The sequence below is a fragment of the Carex rostrata genome, chromosome 10, assembly GCF_964058835.1.
Source record: "Carex rostrata chromosome 10, lpCarRost1.2, whole genome shotgun sequence".
NCBI classification, from domain to species: Eukaryota; Viridiplantae; Streptophyta; class Magnoliopsida; order Poales; family Cyperaceae; genus Carex; species Carex rostrata.
The window spans coordinates 11,848,914-11,866,027 of NC_135927.1; the positions used below are offsets into that span (position 1 = coordinate 11,848,914).

General features: G+C 30.2%; 1 protein-coding gene across 1 annotated transcript; it reads left to right on the top strand.

Moving 5' to 3' along the window:
* Positions 1-10,893: 10,893 nt before the first annotated feature.
* Positions 10,894-16,228, top strand: LOC144560606 (beta-glucosidase 24-like). Its single transcript, XM_078309847.1, has 13 exons — positions 10,894-11,070; positions 11,201-11,270; positions 12,951-13,009; positions 13,102-13,177; positions 13,927-14,004; positions 14,108-14,195; positions 14,294-14,549; positions 14,992-15,107; positions 15,206-15,429; positions 15,525-15,556; positions 15,652-15,754; positions 15,845-15,953; positions 16,054-16,228. Exons 1-13 carry the CDS (start codon positions 10,927-10,929, stop codon positions 16,226-16,228), a joined length of 1,530 nt encoding a protein of 509 aa, XP_078165973.1. The 5' UTR covers positions 10,894-10,926.
* The last annotated feature ends 886 nt before the right edge of the window (positions 16,229-17,114 follow it).

Sequence of the window (17,114 nt, forward strand, 5' to 3'; positions counted from 1 at the left end):
AATTTGAAAATTCATCTTTCAATCTCAGCTGTCGACGGATCAGGACAACTACGTGCATAATATAAGAATAAAGATATTTGTATTAGACGAAAGAGTGGCGAAATTTAGTGGACTATAATTTTGCTTTTTTGAGAATTCAAATTGGTCATTTTATCTCGCGCCGCAAGCTTTCTCAATTCTGTCCACCTCCTTTCTCCCATCTCTCCGTCAACAAGCCTTCTCAGTTCCATCCTCGCCTTCCGCTCCCCCCTTGGGGATCCGCATTAACAACCCTCTCCTCTTCCTCCTCTTCTTCTCTGCCTTCTCCATTACCTCGTCCGCCCTCTTCTACTCTTGTCTATCCCGTTTTCTCTTCAAAAAATCATAGCCGCTAGCAAGCACTACTCGTTCCTGCCCCCTACCCTAGCACCTATCCGTCGAGAAAAGAGAAAGTTGACGATAATAGCCCTAGTCGTCATATCTCTTGTCTATCGGCGCCTTCTATTTCTTCACCATCGTTGGGAGAACTAAGGACAGTTGGCAGTAATAGCCCTAGTCGTCGGCTCTCCTCTCTCTTTGCACTCCCACCACCGCGGCATGCCTTCTTCGCCTGTAACGCAAATAGAAAAAAGAAGAAGAAGAAAAAAAATGTCTCCTTTCTTTTGGTCGCTAGCCAGCCAATACTGAAGGTTATCAGTGTCTACCACTAAAGGATATGATTTATTTTTTTTGTTGTTTGTGTTGTTAGATGTAATGTTTAGATGTTGATGTAGTTTGAATGATGTTTTGGATGTAGAACGATGAATATATTTTATGTTTTAATTAATAAAAATTATACTTGACAGCCACTCTCAAGATTTAAAAAAAAAAAAAGAGAATTCAAATTGGCGAAAAACTATTTCCACCGAATAAAAGAACTTTAAATGCAACTATGCAAGCAAATGACATACCTGAAAGTTGAGGATCTTGAGTTATTTGTTGGATCCTGATTTTTTTTATGCGATACCACATTCATATAATTATAACAAATGAGATCTTCTGAAAAAAAAAAACAATTCCGACGGAATTTTCATTTCCGTATAGGCTAAAAAAAATATTGGGCGGCCAATGCCACATTCATATAATTATAACAAATGAGATCTTCTGGCAAAAAAAAAAAAATTCTGACGGAATTGTCATTTCGGTATAGGCTAAAAAAATATTGAACAGCGAAATCAGTCATATGGATTACACCAAAAGCTATATTATTTTATCGTAAAACTTGTAAAATTATTTCATACAGATTTGGCAATTCAGTACAGAAAAAGAAAGCAATTCATCCCGAAATAGCAATTTGGTTGTTATAATTTCTGTAAAAAAACACTAAAACAATCAAGTTGGTTTGGTAGATTTTTTTTTTTTTAATTATGGTTTCTGAAAAACATCTATTTTTTGTGGGCTTCAATATCATCAGGTTAAACTTTGGTTTCTAAAAGATTATGAATAATCGAAAAACAATAATTTTGTATCTATTTAAAAAATAATTAATGATTTTCGAAAAAACATAACTTTTGATATCTATGTATATTTTAATATGGTTTAATATGGAGATCCTGTTGAGCAATTCGGATCTCCTTTTTAAATATTGTAACTGAATAATAATGGCAACAACATAACAAAGACGATATGATATTAAGGCGGGGAACATTCTATTAAAGTTAAATGTTCAATTAGGGTACGTTTGGATGGGAGTTAGTATAATGCGAATAGTAAAATTTGAGATTAATAGTTGAAAATAGAGAAAAAAAAATAATGATTTTCATATTAGTATGAAAATAGTGCTATTTGAATTAGTAAAAATGTTGTTTCGATTGTACATTTGGAATAGTGAATAGTTGTAATTAGGGGTGTTCATCGGTTCGGTTAAAACCAACCGAACTAGACAAACCAAAGTTATAATTCGGTTTCAAAAATAGAACCGAACCAAACCGATTTAACATTGCAACCGAACCGAACCAAAGTTTTATTTTGGTTTGTCCGATTTATTCGGTTCAAACCGAAATATATTAATTTTTTATTTAAAGTAATTGATTTATAATAAATCAATGTATATTAAGAAATAAACCGGAGTATTTAAGAAATAAACTGAGATTATAAGAAATAAATCAAAGTATTTAAAGCAATTAATTAAGAAATAAATTGAGGTATTAAGAAATAAACCGGAACAGTCCAGACAAAATTCATAATATATAAAAGTTCAGTCGATTCGGTTATTTTGGTTTTAAAAATTTCCAAACCGAACCGACCCATTAAACCGAAAAAACCGAACCGTTTAGTCCAAACTAATTAGGTTCGGTTCAAAACCGAATAAACCGGACCCAATGAACACCCCTAGTTGTAATCAAGAAAAAATAGTGTTAACAATATACTAATTAAAAAAAAAGATAAGCAAGTGGAGCCTTAAACAAATAATTATGACGTGGAGATATATAAATAATGTTAATTTTTGTCATTTTAAAACTGTATTGATAGAAATCTGAAAAAAAAAAGTCTCTCTTTACACTTTTAAATAATAGATATTCTAATATTAATAAAAAAAAAGAGAATATTTATTATTTTAACTATTTTAAATAATAAAAATATTATTTAAATGCATATTACTAAGCTTCTATTCTTCACGTATCCAAACATAGCCTAGTTTGATTTGACACGATGCATAATTAATAAAGACAATATACAAAAAATATATATAATTTGATACCGTTGCGTGAAATAAAAATAACATCGTCAATAACCTATTAACCTTTGGCTATATATGTATATATATATAAAGTCAAGAGGCAAAATGAACCCAAAATATTTTGAAACTTGTACTTTGTCATTTTTCTTCTGACTCTTTGTCTGAATCATTTTAATGATTATTTTTCTTTGAACTCTGGACCAATGATGTTTTTATAGTATCAGTAGCTTATATTTGTCTTTTTCTTCGGCTTCAGTCTCATGAGGTGTTAATAATATATACTTGTTTTTGTTTTTGGTTATGAAGAAATTAGTCTTTCAACTTATTATATTTTATATTCTCTATTCGTATTTCAAGAATTAATGTTTATACTTAATATAATATACAAGTTGTTTATATATAAGTTTACAAGTGGATATATATATATATAGATGCATACATAGCAAGGTTCTAAATAGCGTTTATAGCGGCATAGCGGGAAGACAAAAAAAAAAGCTTTAGCGAATAGCGCAGCTATAGCGGAAGCAATCATAAATAGCGTTTTCTTATTTCAAAAATTATATTTTATATTTCTACTAATAGTAAACATGTCTCATCAAGAAAAAAAAAATTGATTAAGAAGTTATAATATTCATATTGAAATTCAATTTCTCACGGACAAGGTCCCTAGGCATTGTTTTAATTTTTCATTTTTGGAAAACCCAACAATAATGCATAATACAAAATTTAATTGATATAGCGGTATAACCCGCACATGTTCCATTATATTGATATAGCTTGATAAAGTAAAAAAAAAACCCATCTGGACATTAACGTCCATTAAAATTGCAAAATCATAAGCCAATGTAGCATAGCGGACCGCTATTGCCGCTACGCGCTACACGCTATAGCGGCCGTAGCTCGATTAGCGCAGTTTTACCCCGTAGCTTAGCTTTCTTGGTCCAAAACCGCTATAGCTAGCTATTTAGAAGCTTGATACATAGTGTTGAATATATGAACTACAGCATTGAGAGTTCGTACTCCTAGTAAAATAAGAATAAATAATTGTTATCATCAATTATAATTTATAAGCATTTCGATAAAATTATAAATAGTTAAATACATTAAAAATATCAATTAAACATTGCCAAGTACAAAATTATAATAAATTTGAAATCGACATTGAAAATTACAAAGTTTTATAATTCATGTAAACAATTCATAAATGAACATTTAATGATAAATTAATTGTTAGACAAAGGGAGCTCGTTATTATTGATTGCACAGTTCGGAAGGAAGGGGTCATTGTTAAAATAAAATTTAGGGATCAAACCTAAAATTTAATTAGGAGCCTCCCGTGATATTATTGAAATGAACAATTATATATTAAATATGATTTAACTAATAGGAAAATGTTCATGGGCTAATAGATAACCAATTTAAACTTAGATAATGCATGATGTTTTGAATTTCTATCAACCCATATATTCCATATAAAATTTTTTTTCTGTTAAAGGACTACAATATTCATACATCCACGCTAATGAAATAGTATATATACAATCTTGGTAACCGTTGTGAACTTGCATATTTTTTGTTCTCTCTTCTCTTATATTAAGAATGTAGAAGTCATGATTCGTCAACAATTGTGATTAAAATGAAATTTCGGATTGAAAATATCAGCCTCTAATCAAATAGTTTATCTTCTTTTGATTCTATGAATCTTTTTGATGGTTTTTTACGTGTAGAAGTCTAATTCTTTTAAGACACGTCTCTCCAGTGCTTTGTATCTTACATAATCTATGTTTTATTGTCCTTATTTTTATCATTTTTTAAATATCATTTAAGAAACTTTTGAATTGATTAGTCATATCTTTATTTTTTATTTTTAATATCTTTTAAGAAATGTTATTTGTCATTTAATTATCTCATTTAAGTATACATGATTATATTCTTTATTTTAGGCACACAAATGCATATAGAGTCATAATATGACAGCACAATGTGTCATAATATGACAACAACAAATAATACAACTTATTTTTATGATTTTTTTCTTTTCTTATTTCCTTGTTAAGCAACATAACAAAAAAAATCAGTATGTACTAGTAAAAAGAAATATAAAAATATGTTGGTCTATTTTTTATTGTTGAATAATAATTTTTTATTTGGTATATCTTTTGTGATAAAATACGACATTTTGTAAGAGAGTTTTCTTTTTGTTCTCCTATAATATATCTCGTTGTATTCTCTTATAAACATAACATATTAGTATCATTATCTATAATTATTCAGTTTACTCTTAATTTATATATGCCAATTATTTCTTTCATATTGATTACATCTGTATTTATTAGTGAGGATTTGACTTTGAATTATAATATTTATTAGTACTGATATATATATGTACTCTATTAAAGTACGATTCAGATGCAATTTTTATATTATCAGTCCCGTTTTCATCCTTTTAATTACTTCATTGAAACGAATCTTACATTAACGGGTCGGGTTAAAGGCCTTGGGCTTTGGTTTAAATGTATAGTCTGCCCGGTCCAGCCGGACAGGATATATTAAATTAATATAGTTGTTATTAATTACTATCATAATCTTGTTATTCAAATCTTGATTAGTTAATATTATATTATCTAAATGTTGCAATGTATTTCTGTAATTGGATAGACTTATATGTAGTAGTTGTTGTACAAATTTTCGTGGTGCATTAATTGTGTTATCAAACTAGATACTCATAAACAATTATTATTATTATTATTATTTAACAATATTTAATTAATTTTTAAAATATATAGTTTGGAATTTAAAAATATGTCAATTAATTGGTAAATACATGGATTTTTATAGTAGTAGTTTAATATTCAAAATAATGCTTCCTGATCAGGAAAAGAGCATAATATATGAATCTTATATATCCAACTAATATTAATAATACATTTCCAGAAATAAACACGTGGAACACGAATCAACTGTTACTAGTGATATTCCCTAGTATTAGCCTTTTTTTGTCCACTTACAAAGTTTATGCAATAAGAGCAGAATCATTATATTTGACTAACTACATAATATATTAATGAGTAGGATAGTGATAATATATATATATATATAGAGTCCGTAGAGTCCGGCTAAATTGCTGCTGGCAACAGTTCTGCCCAAGTGCTGCCGGGGTTATATTTAGCCGTGTGATGTCCAAACAACAAATTCAAGCCGTTAGATGTTTAATCTATATTATAATCTACTTGGAGACCAAATTTTACATTTTTTAGAATTTTTTTACTATTTATTAAGCTGGTTTGAAAACCGCTGTTTTCAATGCTGCAAAAATTTACTGAAAACAGCGGTTTTCAAACCAGCTTAATAAATAGTAAAAAAATTCCAAAAAATATAAAATCTGATCTCCAACTAGATTATAATATAGATTAAACATCTAATGGCTTGGATTTATTGTTTGGACATCACACGGCTAAATATAGCCCCGGCAGCACTTGGACAGAACTGCTGCCAGCAGCAATTTAGCCGGACTCTATATATATATATATATTTTAAATCTCTCCTAGTTATTTTTAAATTTAATAATTATACTAGCAACATAATCTTAATTTCATATATATTCTCAAATTTAAGAGCAGACTCAATATATTTGACTAACTACAGAATATAACACGGTGATCATGTTGAACGGTTTGGATCGACAATTTGAACTTTGAAAACTGATATTTAACTTATAAGTACTTGGTGGTATAGTGCTTATATATATATATGCGTATTAGCTGAATTCAATAATAACATATTCTCAAATTATATTTGAATTATGAATTTTGGGCTTCACCTAATTATTTTGAAATCTCGAATATGTTATTATGTTGATATATTAGGGACATATCTGGAGCGTTTCTTCTTTTGTATTTGTACCAAGAACTTCTTTAACTTTAACCAAATAGGGATATGTTACCGGGTCAGACCCAATTATGAAATAATTCCCACACTACAACCTTGTCTTACCATTTGCCCAACAGGCTCTAGTGACCCGGTCCCACTTATTTATATATTTTAATATTTATTTATTTATTTATCTGATTCTAGAAAGACATGCTTAGCTTGGGAAAAACAAATATATAGTATAAAAAGAATTGTCTATTCGGGGGGGAATTTCCTTTATTTAGAGAAAAAAAAACAAATTGAAAATTAAAATTTTGAAAAAAAGACAGAATTTTTTTTAGCCTGACCTCCACTTTTTGTATCCTACTTTAAAATCGGCTCATAATTCTTTCAACTGAGTATTCGTTTAAAACAATAACTAACAAGTTCAAAAAAAGGTGACGAACTCTTCATACTATACTTTAATATAAGGATAATTATATTGTCCCCCATATTTAGTCCCCTATCTGTCCCCTGACTTCTAACAACTAATTAGTTAACTGTATTTAATTAACTTTATTTTCCTATCAACGAAAACTTCTAAATTCGCTTCTAAACTCTCCTCTTCATCTTCTCTTCTCTCTTCATGTGATCGCCGACCACAGAAGAGCGTGGTGCACCGTCGAGATCCGGCGAGGAGATTTGGTGCGATCCGGCACAATCTTACCTTGTCTTCAATGAGATTCGGCGGCGAGAGCGTGGTGCACCATTGGAGGGGGATCCATGCTAGCCCAGCGAAAGTTGTCAGAGTGCAACATATGAATACTTCATTAGTTAGATATAAATACTTCATTGGTTAGATATGCATATTTCATGTTGTTAGATATGAATACTTCATATTTACATTAATTAGTTATAAATACTTCATTAGTTAGATATGAATATTTCATTGGTTAGATATGAACACAATATACTTACTATAAAAAAAAAAAAAAACTTTTTAAGTGAATTAAAGATGTGTCTTGGAAGAAGTGTCTGATTTTGAATTGTATAAATTATTTCGTACCTGTATGAATACTTCGTAATCTTTAGTATGAATATTGTTAGTGTCTGGTGTGAATACTTCCTGTAATACTAGGCTATTGGGAATACTTCCTGGTCCCCAATCTGGGCAGGTGTGGATATTATTACTGTCAGATGTGGATATTGTTAGTGTCAGGTGTGAATACTTTATTAGTTAGATATTAATAGTTATATATATTAATATTTCATGTTGTCAACATATGAATACTTCATTATTTTAGGTATGAATACTTCATTACTTAAATATAAATACTATATAGATTCGCTAATATTGTGATTTGCGGCAGTGGTCCCCAATCTTGGCAAATGTCGTTTTCAAACAGTTGTGGTCCCTAATCCAGGCTGTCAGACGTCGTCAGCGATCCCCCTGGTCGTTACTGGTCTCCAAAATTAATGGTTCCCTCCAGTTTGTGTTTACATATGATGAATATTATAGATAATAAGTATGAATACTATAAATTCGTAAGTATGAATACTATACATTCGTAGGTATGAATACTATACATTTTGACGATGAATAAAATCGCGTTAACCCTGCTCATTGCCAGTAGTTATCACGTGCGTGTCAGTTAGTGGTCCCCTTGTTGTACATTTTTTTTTGTCTTTTAGCGCGGGGGATAGATAGGGGATTGAATGGGGGGGGGGGGGGGGGGGGGGGGGGGGGGGGGTCGTTCCCTTAATATAATTCCATAGAATGTCAGTAAGAATCGGAGTCAGACTTTCGAACTATAAAATCAAAACACATATGAGAGTTAATTATATAAAAATAGTTTATAGAAAATAAGAATCAATTTTACAGTGTCATATATAGCATTTACTCTAAATTATATTATAGAAACTCATATATAAATACATAAAAAAGAAAAAAAGAAGAAGAATGAGAGTCCATACTCCATTATCATTTTCTTGCATCTGTCCCTGACTTGTACACTGGTTACATTAAGATACAGCTGTTATATCACAATGATTTTATGGAAATAAATCTGCGGTGATTCTAATGGAATAACAGGTCCTGTTATTCCGATTCCAACCATTCAATTTCTTTGAAATCGTGTATCAAAAAATTTCTTCAATTAGATTTGAGCATGAAAATTTTTGAATGGTTGAGATCGGAATAACAGTTATTCCATTGGAATCACAAGCAGATTTATTTCCTGATTTTATTATCTGAATGTCAAACGCGTTCTTATTCGAATTGGCTATATAATAAAACGATCAATATGATAATAAAGAAAACAAAGTGATCAAGAAAGCACTCGCATGAATCATAAACCAAAGCAATCAAAGTATATAACAAAAGCGCTCAATGTACATATATAATAAATGTCATGCTTTAGTAATAATCTATATGATTTATAGTTGGATCTGATAACAATCCCCGCAGCTTTATTCTCGCAAAAAATTCTGCACAAATTCTCAAAAAAATTATGAGGGGACTGCTCCATCATTAATAAGTTGTTAGTAAAATGTGAGTGTTTAACTTAAAGCATCAAAGTATTTATATTGAATTTGCAAAATATTAATCTCTCTGCAATGATCTCTATTTATGAAAGAATAAATCAATCCATTAGTTATCTCCGCACAAATTTTTTTTTTTTTTTTGGAATCGTCCCCGCACAAATTTTTTTTTTTTTTTTTTGGAATCATCCCCGCACAACTGGGGACCATTAAATATACAATCTCCCCACCCAATGATAAATATTTCTCAGACATAATAATAAATATTTTATGTTACATGAATAAATATTTCTCAGACATAATTGTAACTTTCAGTAAAACATCAATGATAAATACTTCTCATATATAATGATAAATATTGTATGTTACATGAATAAATATTTTATGTTACATGGATAAATACTTCTCAGACATAATTGTAATTTTTAGTAAAACATATGTGACTTAAATAGATTAGATGAATATTTTATATTGCATGAATAAATACTTGACGATACAAAAATAAATACTTTATTCTTGAACTTGTCAATAAGTAATGTTTAATCAAATTAATGTATCATTATGTCAGTAACAATGATAAATACTTCTCAAACATAATGATAAATACTTGTCAGAAACAATAATAAATATTTTTTTGAACTTTGTTCTTGGACTTGTTAATACGTAATGTTTAATCAAATCAATGTATCATCATGTTAGATACAATGATAAATACTTCTCATAATCAATGATAAATACTTGTCAGAAACAATGACAAATACTTTCTTGAACTTATCAATAAGTAATGTTTAATAAAATCAAAGTATTATCATGTCAGAGACAATGATAAATACTTCTCAGACATTATGATAAATACTTGTCAGAAACAATGATAAATATTTTCTTGAACATCAATAAACAGATAAACATTTATTAGCGAGGATTGTTATTAAAGGACAGTATAATTAATGCGGAGCTTGTTATTAGAGGACGTATAATTAATGTAGAGATTGTTATTAGATGATAATATAATTAATGTGGGGATTGTTATTAAAGGACAGTATAATTTAATGCGGGGATAAATGGAAATTATTAGCAGAAAAAATGGGGGAATAAATGGCAATTAAGGGAATTAATATTGAGAGAGGGTGTGCGGGGACATGAGTGAGAGAATTTCTATAATTATTCTTTATAGTTTAGTTTAAATATTTTAATATTCAGCCTTTGTACTTTCTAAGTTCAAATGCTTTAGTTTTCAGTCTATTTATATTATTATTCAATTAAATACTTTTATATTTAGTCTGTGTACTTCAGTTTAAATGCTTTAGTATTCAGTCTCTGTCTTATTATATGACTTTTAAAATGTTTAACTATTCAGTATGTGTCTTGTTATATATTCAGCATAAATGTTTTAATTTTCATTTTTGTGTGCTTTATTGTTCACAGTATATTTCTTCGTTTGAGTTTGTCAGAATTTCTGTTTAAATACTTTATTTTTAAGTTTAATTTATTATTACATTATTATTCACATTTAATATGAATTCCTGTTGTAAAAAAAAGTGCAGAATTGTAAAACCACATTTAATATTTTCGTACTCTGTATGATACCAATGCCCAATGGGGTAAATCATAATTTTATGGGGTCGGATTCGTTATCTAATGTGGCTAATTCTTATAACAGTTGGTTCGGGTCGGGTTAAAACATACCGCCAGATGCCATCCGATTGACTAATCCACTTGGCGTGCCTCTATAAAAAGGGTAACGCCTCCACTTATATTGATACCATAAACAGAAAAACACACACAAACACACACAGTCACAGAGACGCATCTCAGAGCGGTGGAGAGAAGAGGAGGCAATGGAGAAACTACCGAGAGCTTATGTTTTGCTAGTCTCTGTGATTGTAGTAATAAATTGCTCATGGTTAGGTGTAAATGGAGAGCTAAGGAGAAGCGGATTTCCAAAAGATTTCATCTTTGGAACTGCATCCTCAGCTTATCAGGTGATTTATTAATTGTTAAATTCATCTCGAGAAGCTAGCTAGGTTTTATAGTGATAATTTAAGTAGAATTATGTGTGATCAATGAAGATTTATTAATTAGACTGATGCATGACATTAATTGATTTTGTAGTATGAAGGAGCAACTAGGGAAGGTGGCAGGGGGGCTAGCATTTGGGATACTTACACTCATCTCTATCCTGGTTTCTCTCTCTATCCATCTATCCATCTATCTATTATGATATGATCTATAATCTATCTATCCATCTATCTATTATCTATCTTAAGCTCACTAAGCCTTTGTGAGCTTAACTTCAATTAATCAGATTTGCTTCAAAAAACAAATCCAAATAGTTGAAACAGATCGATCTACTTCACGAGGGATGGATTTACATACAACATTTTTAAATTTTAGAATTAATTTAGTATAATAAAGTCAAGTTGTCACAAAAAAAAGGTATGTTCATGCACATATTTTTTGAATATTTTTTACCATTTGACTTTATACTTAATTAATTTGAAAATTCATTGCATGTAAACGCTTCACTTTTGGTGAGCTTATCTTCAATATCTATCAGACTGACTTCAAATGACGAATCCAAACGCGCATATCTATAACATGCATGTACGCTAAATGCATAAATAGTTTGTTAATTAACCTTATACAGTTATACTTTCCAATGCACATAATGGAATTAATTATAAGCCTGTTGTATTATAATAAAAATGATGCATACGATTCTATACATAATTAATACATTAATCATTTCAACGGTGTCATGCATGCTTTGCACTTCTGATATAAATATTAGAATCTGGTGAGTTGTAATTAACTTTCTTACTTTGTCTTCAATACTGTTTGGTATGAAATCATATTGATGATAAGTTATTTTCATGTCAAAGAAAAAATATTAGGGGCAATTTCATACAATACTAGATGCAAAAGATTTTCATGACATGCTAATCAAAAGTGGAATTTTATTTATTATTTTATTTAAAAAATAATAAAATTGACCTTCTTTTGATTTAAAATGCTACAGGACCCACACCGAAATGCTTCACTAGAGAAGTTTTTCTTGTAGAGTTGTTGTCATAACAACAGGCAAATTACCTTCTAGAATTAAATTAATTTGTTTAAACTTTATGAAACACCTATCTCAATCATCTAGATTTTGGAACCGAATCGTCTGCCCCCAGAGTCACTGCAGAGTGGGCCCCCCATATAACTCTAAACCCAAAACCACTTTAACCCTAAATCCTTTAACAGTAACCGGGCCCACTCCGCAGTGACTCTGGGGGCAGGAGATCTGATTCCCTAGATTTTAGCACTAATATTTAATCCTTGAGCAAGAGCAAATTCCAGGTGAATGAAAGCTCTCTTTAATTTTAAATTTTGTAGGGAGCAAAGACCTAAGGGGGCTAAAAGAAACGTGTTGCTCAATTATTTTTTTTAGTTTTCAAAAGAAGCTAAACTTCTTAATATATAGCCATATTAAAAACTAGCTATGTTGGAAGCCATCTGTGTTGACTGTTTCATTTGAACACTGTTACCACGATAAAGATAGATATTTAATTTTATTATGTCATGATGTTTGTCTTTTAAAGGCAACATATATTTCTCCAAAGAATCTTTCCCACCTGGCTCATCATTGTACTCATTTTCTTTAGTAATGAAGAAGTACAATTGAAGATTATGGTGACTAAAGAATAAAGATTGTTTTTGTATAATTTGATGTAACAAAGCTAATTGGTGGACATTAATTATTAATTTGCTCAATTGCCTGATTTCTTTATCAATTAGGGCCATAACATATTAGTATTTATATTTTTGATACTTTTGACTAATTAAATAGTGCATAATTAAAAGTTGACATGCTGCACAGAAAAGATAGCTAATGGAAGCAACGGTGATGTGGCGATTGATTCATACCATCGTTATAAGGTGGTTTCATGACTTGTCAATTTATCAAAAATTATGAAATTGCAATGTCGACCTGCATACAGAAATTGACAAATTTTCACATCTCGATGCAGGAAGATGTAGCGATCATGAAAGAAATGGGTTTGAATTCCTATCGGTTTTCTATATCTTGGCCTCGAATTTTACCTCGTAAGTCGTAAGCGATGATAATTTTCTCTATATGAAGAAATCTTAATGTGACTATATTCATATTCCTCTGTAACATAAAGAAGAGGGGGCAATGGTGTAATGTCATAGGAGATTAGGAGGGCCTCAAACTTTTGACTTGACAAGTTGGCCTCTCAATTTTTAATTTTGAAAATCACCCTCCCGAACTATAAAATCAGTAACGAACTCAACCGTACTCTTGATGGTTTATAATATGACATTTGGAATATTTATGATTTTTGACTTTTTAAGTTTCTAGAAAAGTATTTTTAGTTAAATGCAAGCACCTCATAAAATATTCATAATACATAAGATATTTTTTATTTTGAATGTTTTATTGTATTTTCATAGAAAATTATAGTTTATTGAGTAATTAAAATGGTAATATTTTTATTTATACATAAAATAGTAAACATAATGAAAAATAAATTATTATCAATTTAAAATTGATGTTCAAATTGTAATATATAGTAATTGATAAAAAAAAACAAGGATAAACAACCAAGGATTGTGTTGATTTCATTCTTAGAATTGAATATTAAGTAGTAATTAAAGTATTAACTGGTTGCATATTTTGGGGGCTAGTTGTCATAATACAAAAGTTTTGGGCCCTTCCATGGCTAACAAGTAATCATATGCAACTAGTAGCATGCTACCAAAAATATAAATCTCCTTTAAAAAAAACTGAGATTGAAATTCTGATAAATTAATCATTTTTTTCCTGTTCAAAGGGGGCAACATAAGCGGAGGAGTAAGCTATGAAGGTATCATGTATTACAATAACCTCATAAATGAGCTCATTTTAAATGGTTAGTCAATGTGTATGCTATGTTGTTCAACTTGAAAGAATTATTTTTGAAATTTTGTGCTGCTATATAACAATGTATGACATATAATAAGTTTATCTATTAGGCATACAACCATTTGTCACACTTTTCCATTGGGACTTGCCACAAGCGTTAGAAGATCTCTATGGCGGCTTCTTGAGCTCCCGAATTGTGTAAATCATCACTCTTTTGCAAATCCACGTATGATAACTGACATATATAACCTAATGAAGGAATGGGGAAGTTAACTAATAAACTGCTCCTGTTTCAGGTACGATTTTCAGGATTATGCTGAGATTTGTTTTCAAGAATTCGGTGACAGAGTTAAGAATTGGATCTCATTAAATGAGCCATGGAGTTACAGTGTCGGTGGCTATAGTACCGGTATACTGGCACCTGGGAGGTGCTCCCAGGGGGTAGGCACAGACTGCCTAGGAGGCGACTCGTCCAAAGAACCTTACATAGTAGCACATAATCAACTCCTGGCTCATGCAGCAGCAGTGGTAATATACAGAAAGAAATTCAAGGTAATCATGTGTTTATACGTGTATAGTAAATCACTAGTTATATGACCCGACAATAATCACAATATATACCAGTCAATTTGGTTTTTGGTTGTTTAACTAATCCATAATTTGGTTATGAATTACCAAATGGATATTGAATTGCGAACCAGAGAACTGATATAGCTCCTTTGCTCCCTGCACGCACTTTCCTTCTATAGCATAACTGAGTTATAGAGGGGAAGAAATTAATTGTGCTGAAGAAAATTTTAACCTTTTATTTATTTAATTTAGACCTATACTGATGAGTTGTTAGTTATATAAAAAAAGGGATTCAATGTAAATTATAAAAAACTAATAATAATTGTTATTATTTAGTCTGGTATTAATTTTAAATTTTGTTTGGATCAATTAAATATAGTCCATTTCTAAATTATGATGACATTGAAGTTATATATATGTGCAGGAATCTCAAAAGGGTAAAATAGGAATTACTCTAGTCAGCAATTGGATGATTCCATATTCCAACTCCAAAGCGGATAAAGAATCCGCAGCTCGTGCTTTAGATTTTATGTATGGATGGTGAGTATTTTCTACACCCGACTATAAACTTAATGATAAAATTTAATAAATTTAGAATATCACAGTATTTTAATACGATATTTATGACATAAGAACAGGTTCATGGATCCAATAACCAGAGGAGAATATCCGCATAGAATGAGAAAATTGGTCGGTGATAGACTACCTAAATTTACTCGAGAACAATCAGATACTTTGAAGGGTTCTTTCGACTTTGTAGGAGTAAATTACTACACAGCAAGGTTTACAAGTAATATCCCAATCTCCAGTAGTAAAATTGTCAATAAAAGCTATGATTCTGATCAACTTCTCAATCAAACTGGTAAGCTCTCAGTAAATACCGAAAGTATTTGTTATATCTTATAAGCAATCTATTTTTTTAGATGTATATATAACCTTATTGTGTTAATTATGCAGTTGAGAGAAATGGAATCATCATTGGTCAAAAGGTAATTATTTTTTTGAAGGTTAAATATCTAATACTAATATTTAAATCAAATTTATGCAAAATTTAAGAGATAGAGATGTTGCCACACTGTTTCAGGCAGCTTCGTCGTGGCTTTATGTATATCCGAAAGGGATAAGAGATCTCTTAGTCTATACAAAGAAGACTTATAACAATCCTATAATCTACATTACAGAAAATGGTACTGATTATTACATTACAACCTTGTTAACATACAATTTATTACATCAATTCAAGTTATTCTCATATTTCCTCTTTGGTCGTGTTTTAGGTGTTGATGAGACAAACGACAAAAACTTATCACTAGAAGAATCCTTGAAGGATGATTTCAGAATAAAATTTTATCAACAACATCTATCATATGTTCAAAGCGCTATACGGTGAGTTCAACATCGATCATATGCATTTTATTCAAAGCAAGTTAGAGTTTAATTATAATCAACTAAGCAATTTGTTTGTTATTATTCCAACATATAATAGGGAAGGCGTGAATGTGCGAGGTTACTTTGCATGGTCATTATTTGATAATTTTGAATGGATGGATGGTTTTTCTGTGAGATTTGGGATAAACTTCGTCGATTACAAAAACAGACTCAAGAGATACCCGAAAAGCTCTTCTCTTTGGTTCCGGGGATTCCTCAAGGATAATCCTTGATTGAGTTGAAGTATATAGAGATGGAGTGAGGCTATGGTACTATGCATATTAAATAGAGGATCGCACTATGGACTCTTATCTCCATTTTGAAAGTCTAAATAGTTTTAGTTTTATATGATGTCTATATGAAAATTTACCCGCAGACCAATTTTACATTTCTTATAATTCTTTTACTATATTTTTAGATAAGTATAAAATCACTTGATTTAAAATCTGGACCATTCAAAAATAGTGATTTTGTATCTATCTAAAAAAATAGCAAAAATATTCTAAAATATATAAAATTTGGTGTGCATGTAAATTTTCATATGGGAATCATGTTTAACGATTCGGATCAACTGTTTAAACTTTAAAAAATAGAAATATAGATCCGTAGTAGTATGGATTCATCCGTAATATGCATATTACCATCACCTCACTCGTAGAGATTAGTAGTTTTAAAAATTGAAGTAAAGTTAGATTGCCAAAATTTCAAAAACATTTATCTAACTCAATAATTTAAACTTTGGACTTTGCAATATCTGTCATGCAAGTAATTATATTGATGTTGCATTCTTTTCGGATTTAAATATGCTCCTTTTCTTCTTAATAAAAGGAGTACCCTCCTATTCTTTCATCCGAACCGTTCAAAATCGATCATACGGCTTCAATTACATCTGATTCATTTTAATATATTACATTGATATAAAAGAAAAAAGTAATTGAAACCGTGTGATCGATTTTGAACGGTTTGGATGGAAGAATAGGAGGGTGCTCCTTTTCTTAAGAAAATGAGAAGATTTGAATCCATTCTTTTGTGTGAAGGAACGCTTTTTCTTATATTATTTTTTTTTGGTAACACTAATATCCTCTTTTTTTTCATGATTTTACTTATTGAATACTTGTT

What these genes read in the sequence shown, in the direction of transcription:
- LOC144560606 (XM_078309847.1), top strand. Translation starts at nt 10,927, where the DNA reads ATGGAGAAACTACCGAGAGCTTATGTTTTGCTAGTCTCTGTGATTGTA. An exon ending in TTGGCCTCGAATTTTACCTC is followed by an intron (nt 13,178 to 13,926) that starts GTAAGTCGTAAG and finishes TCCTGTTCAAAG; the next exon opens with GGGGCAACATAAGCGGAGGA. An exon ending in TTCTTGAGCTCCCGAATTGT is followed by an intron (nt 14,196 to 14,293) that starts GTAAATCATCAC and finishes CTCCTGTTTCAG; the next exon opens with GTACGATTTTCAGGATTATG.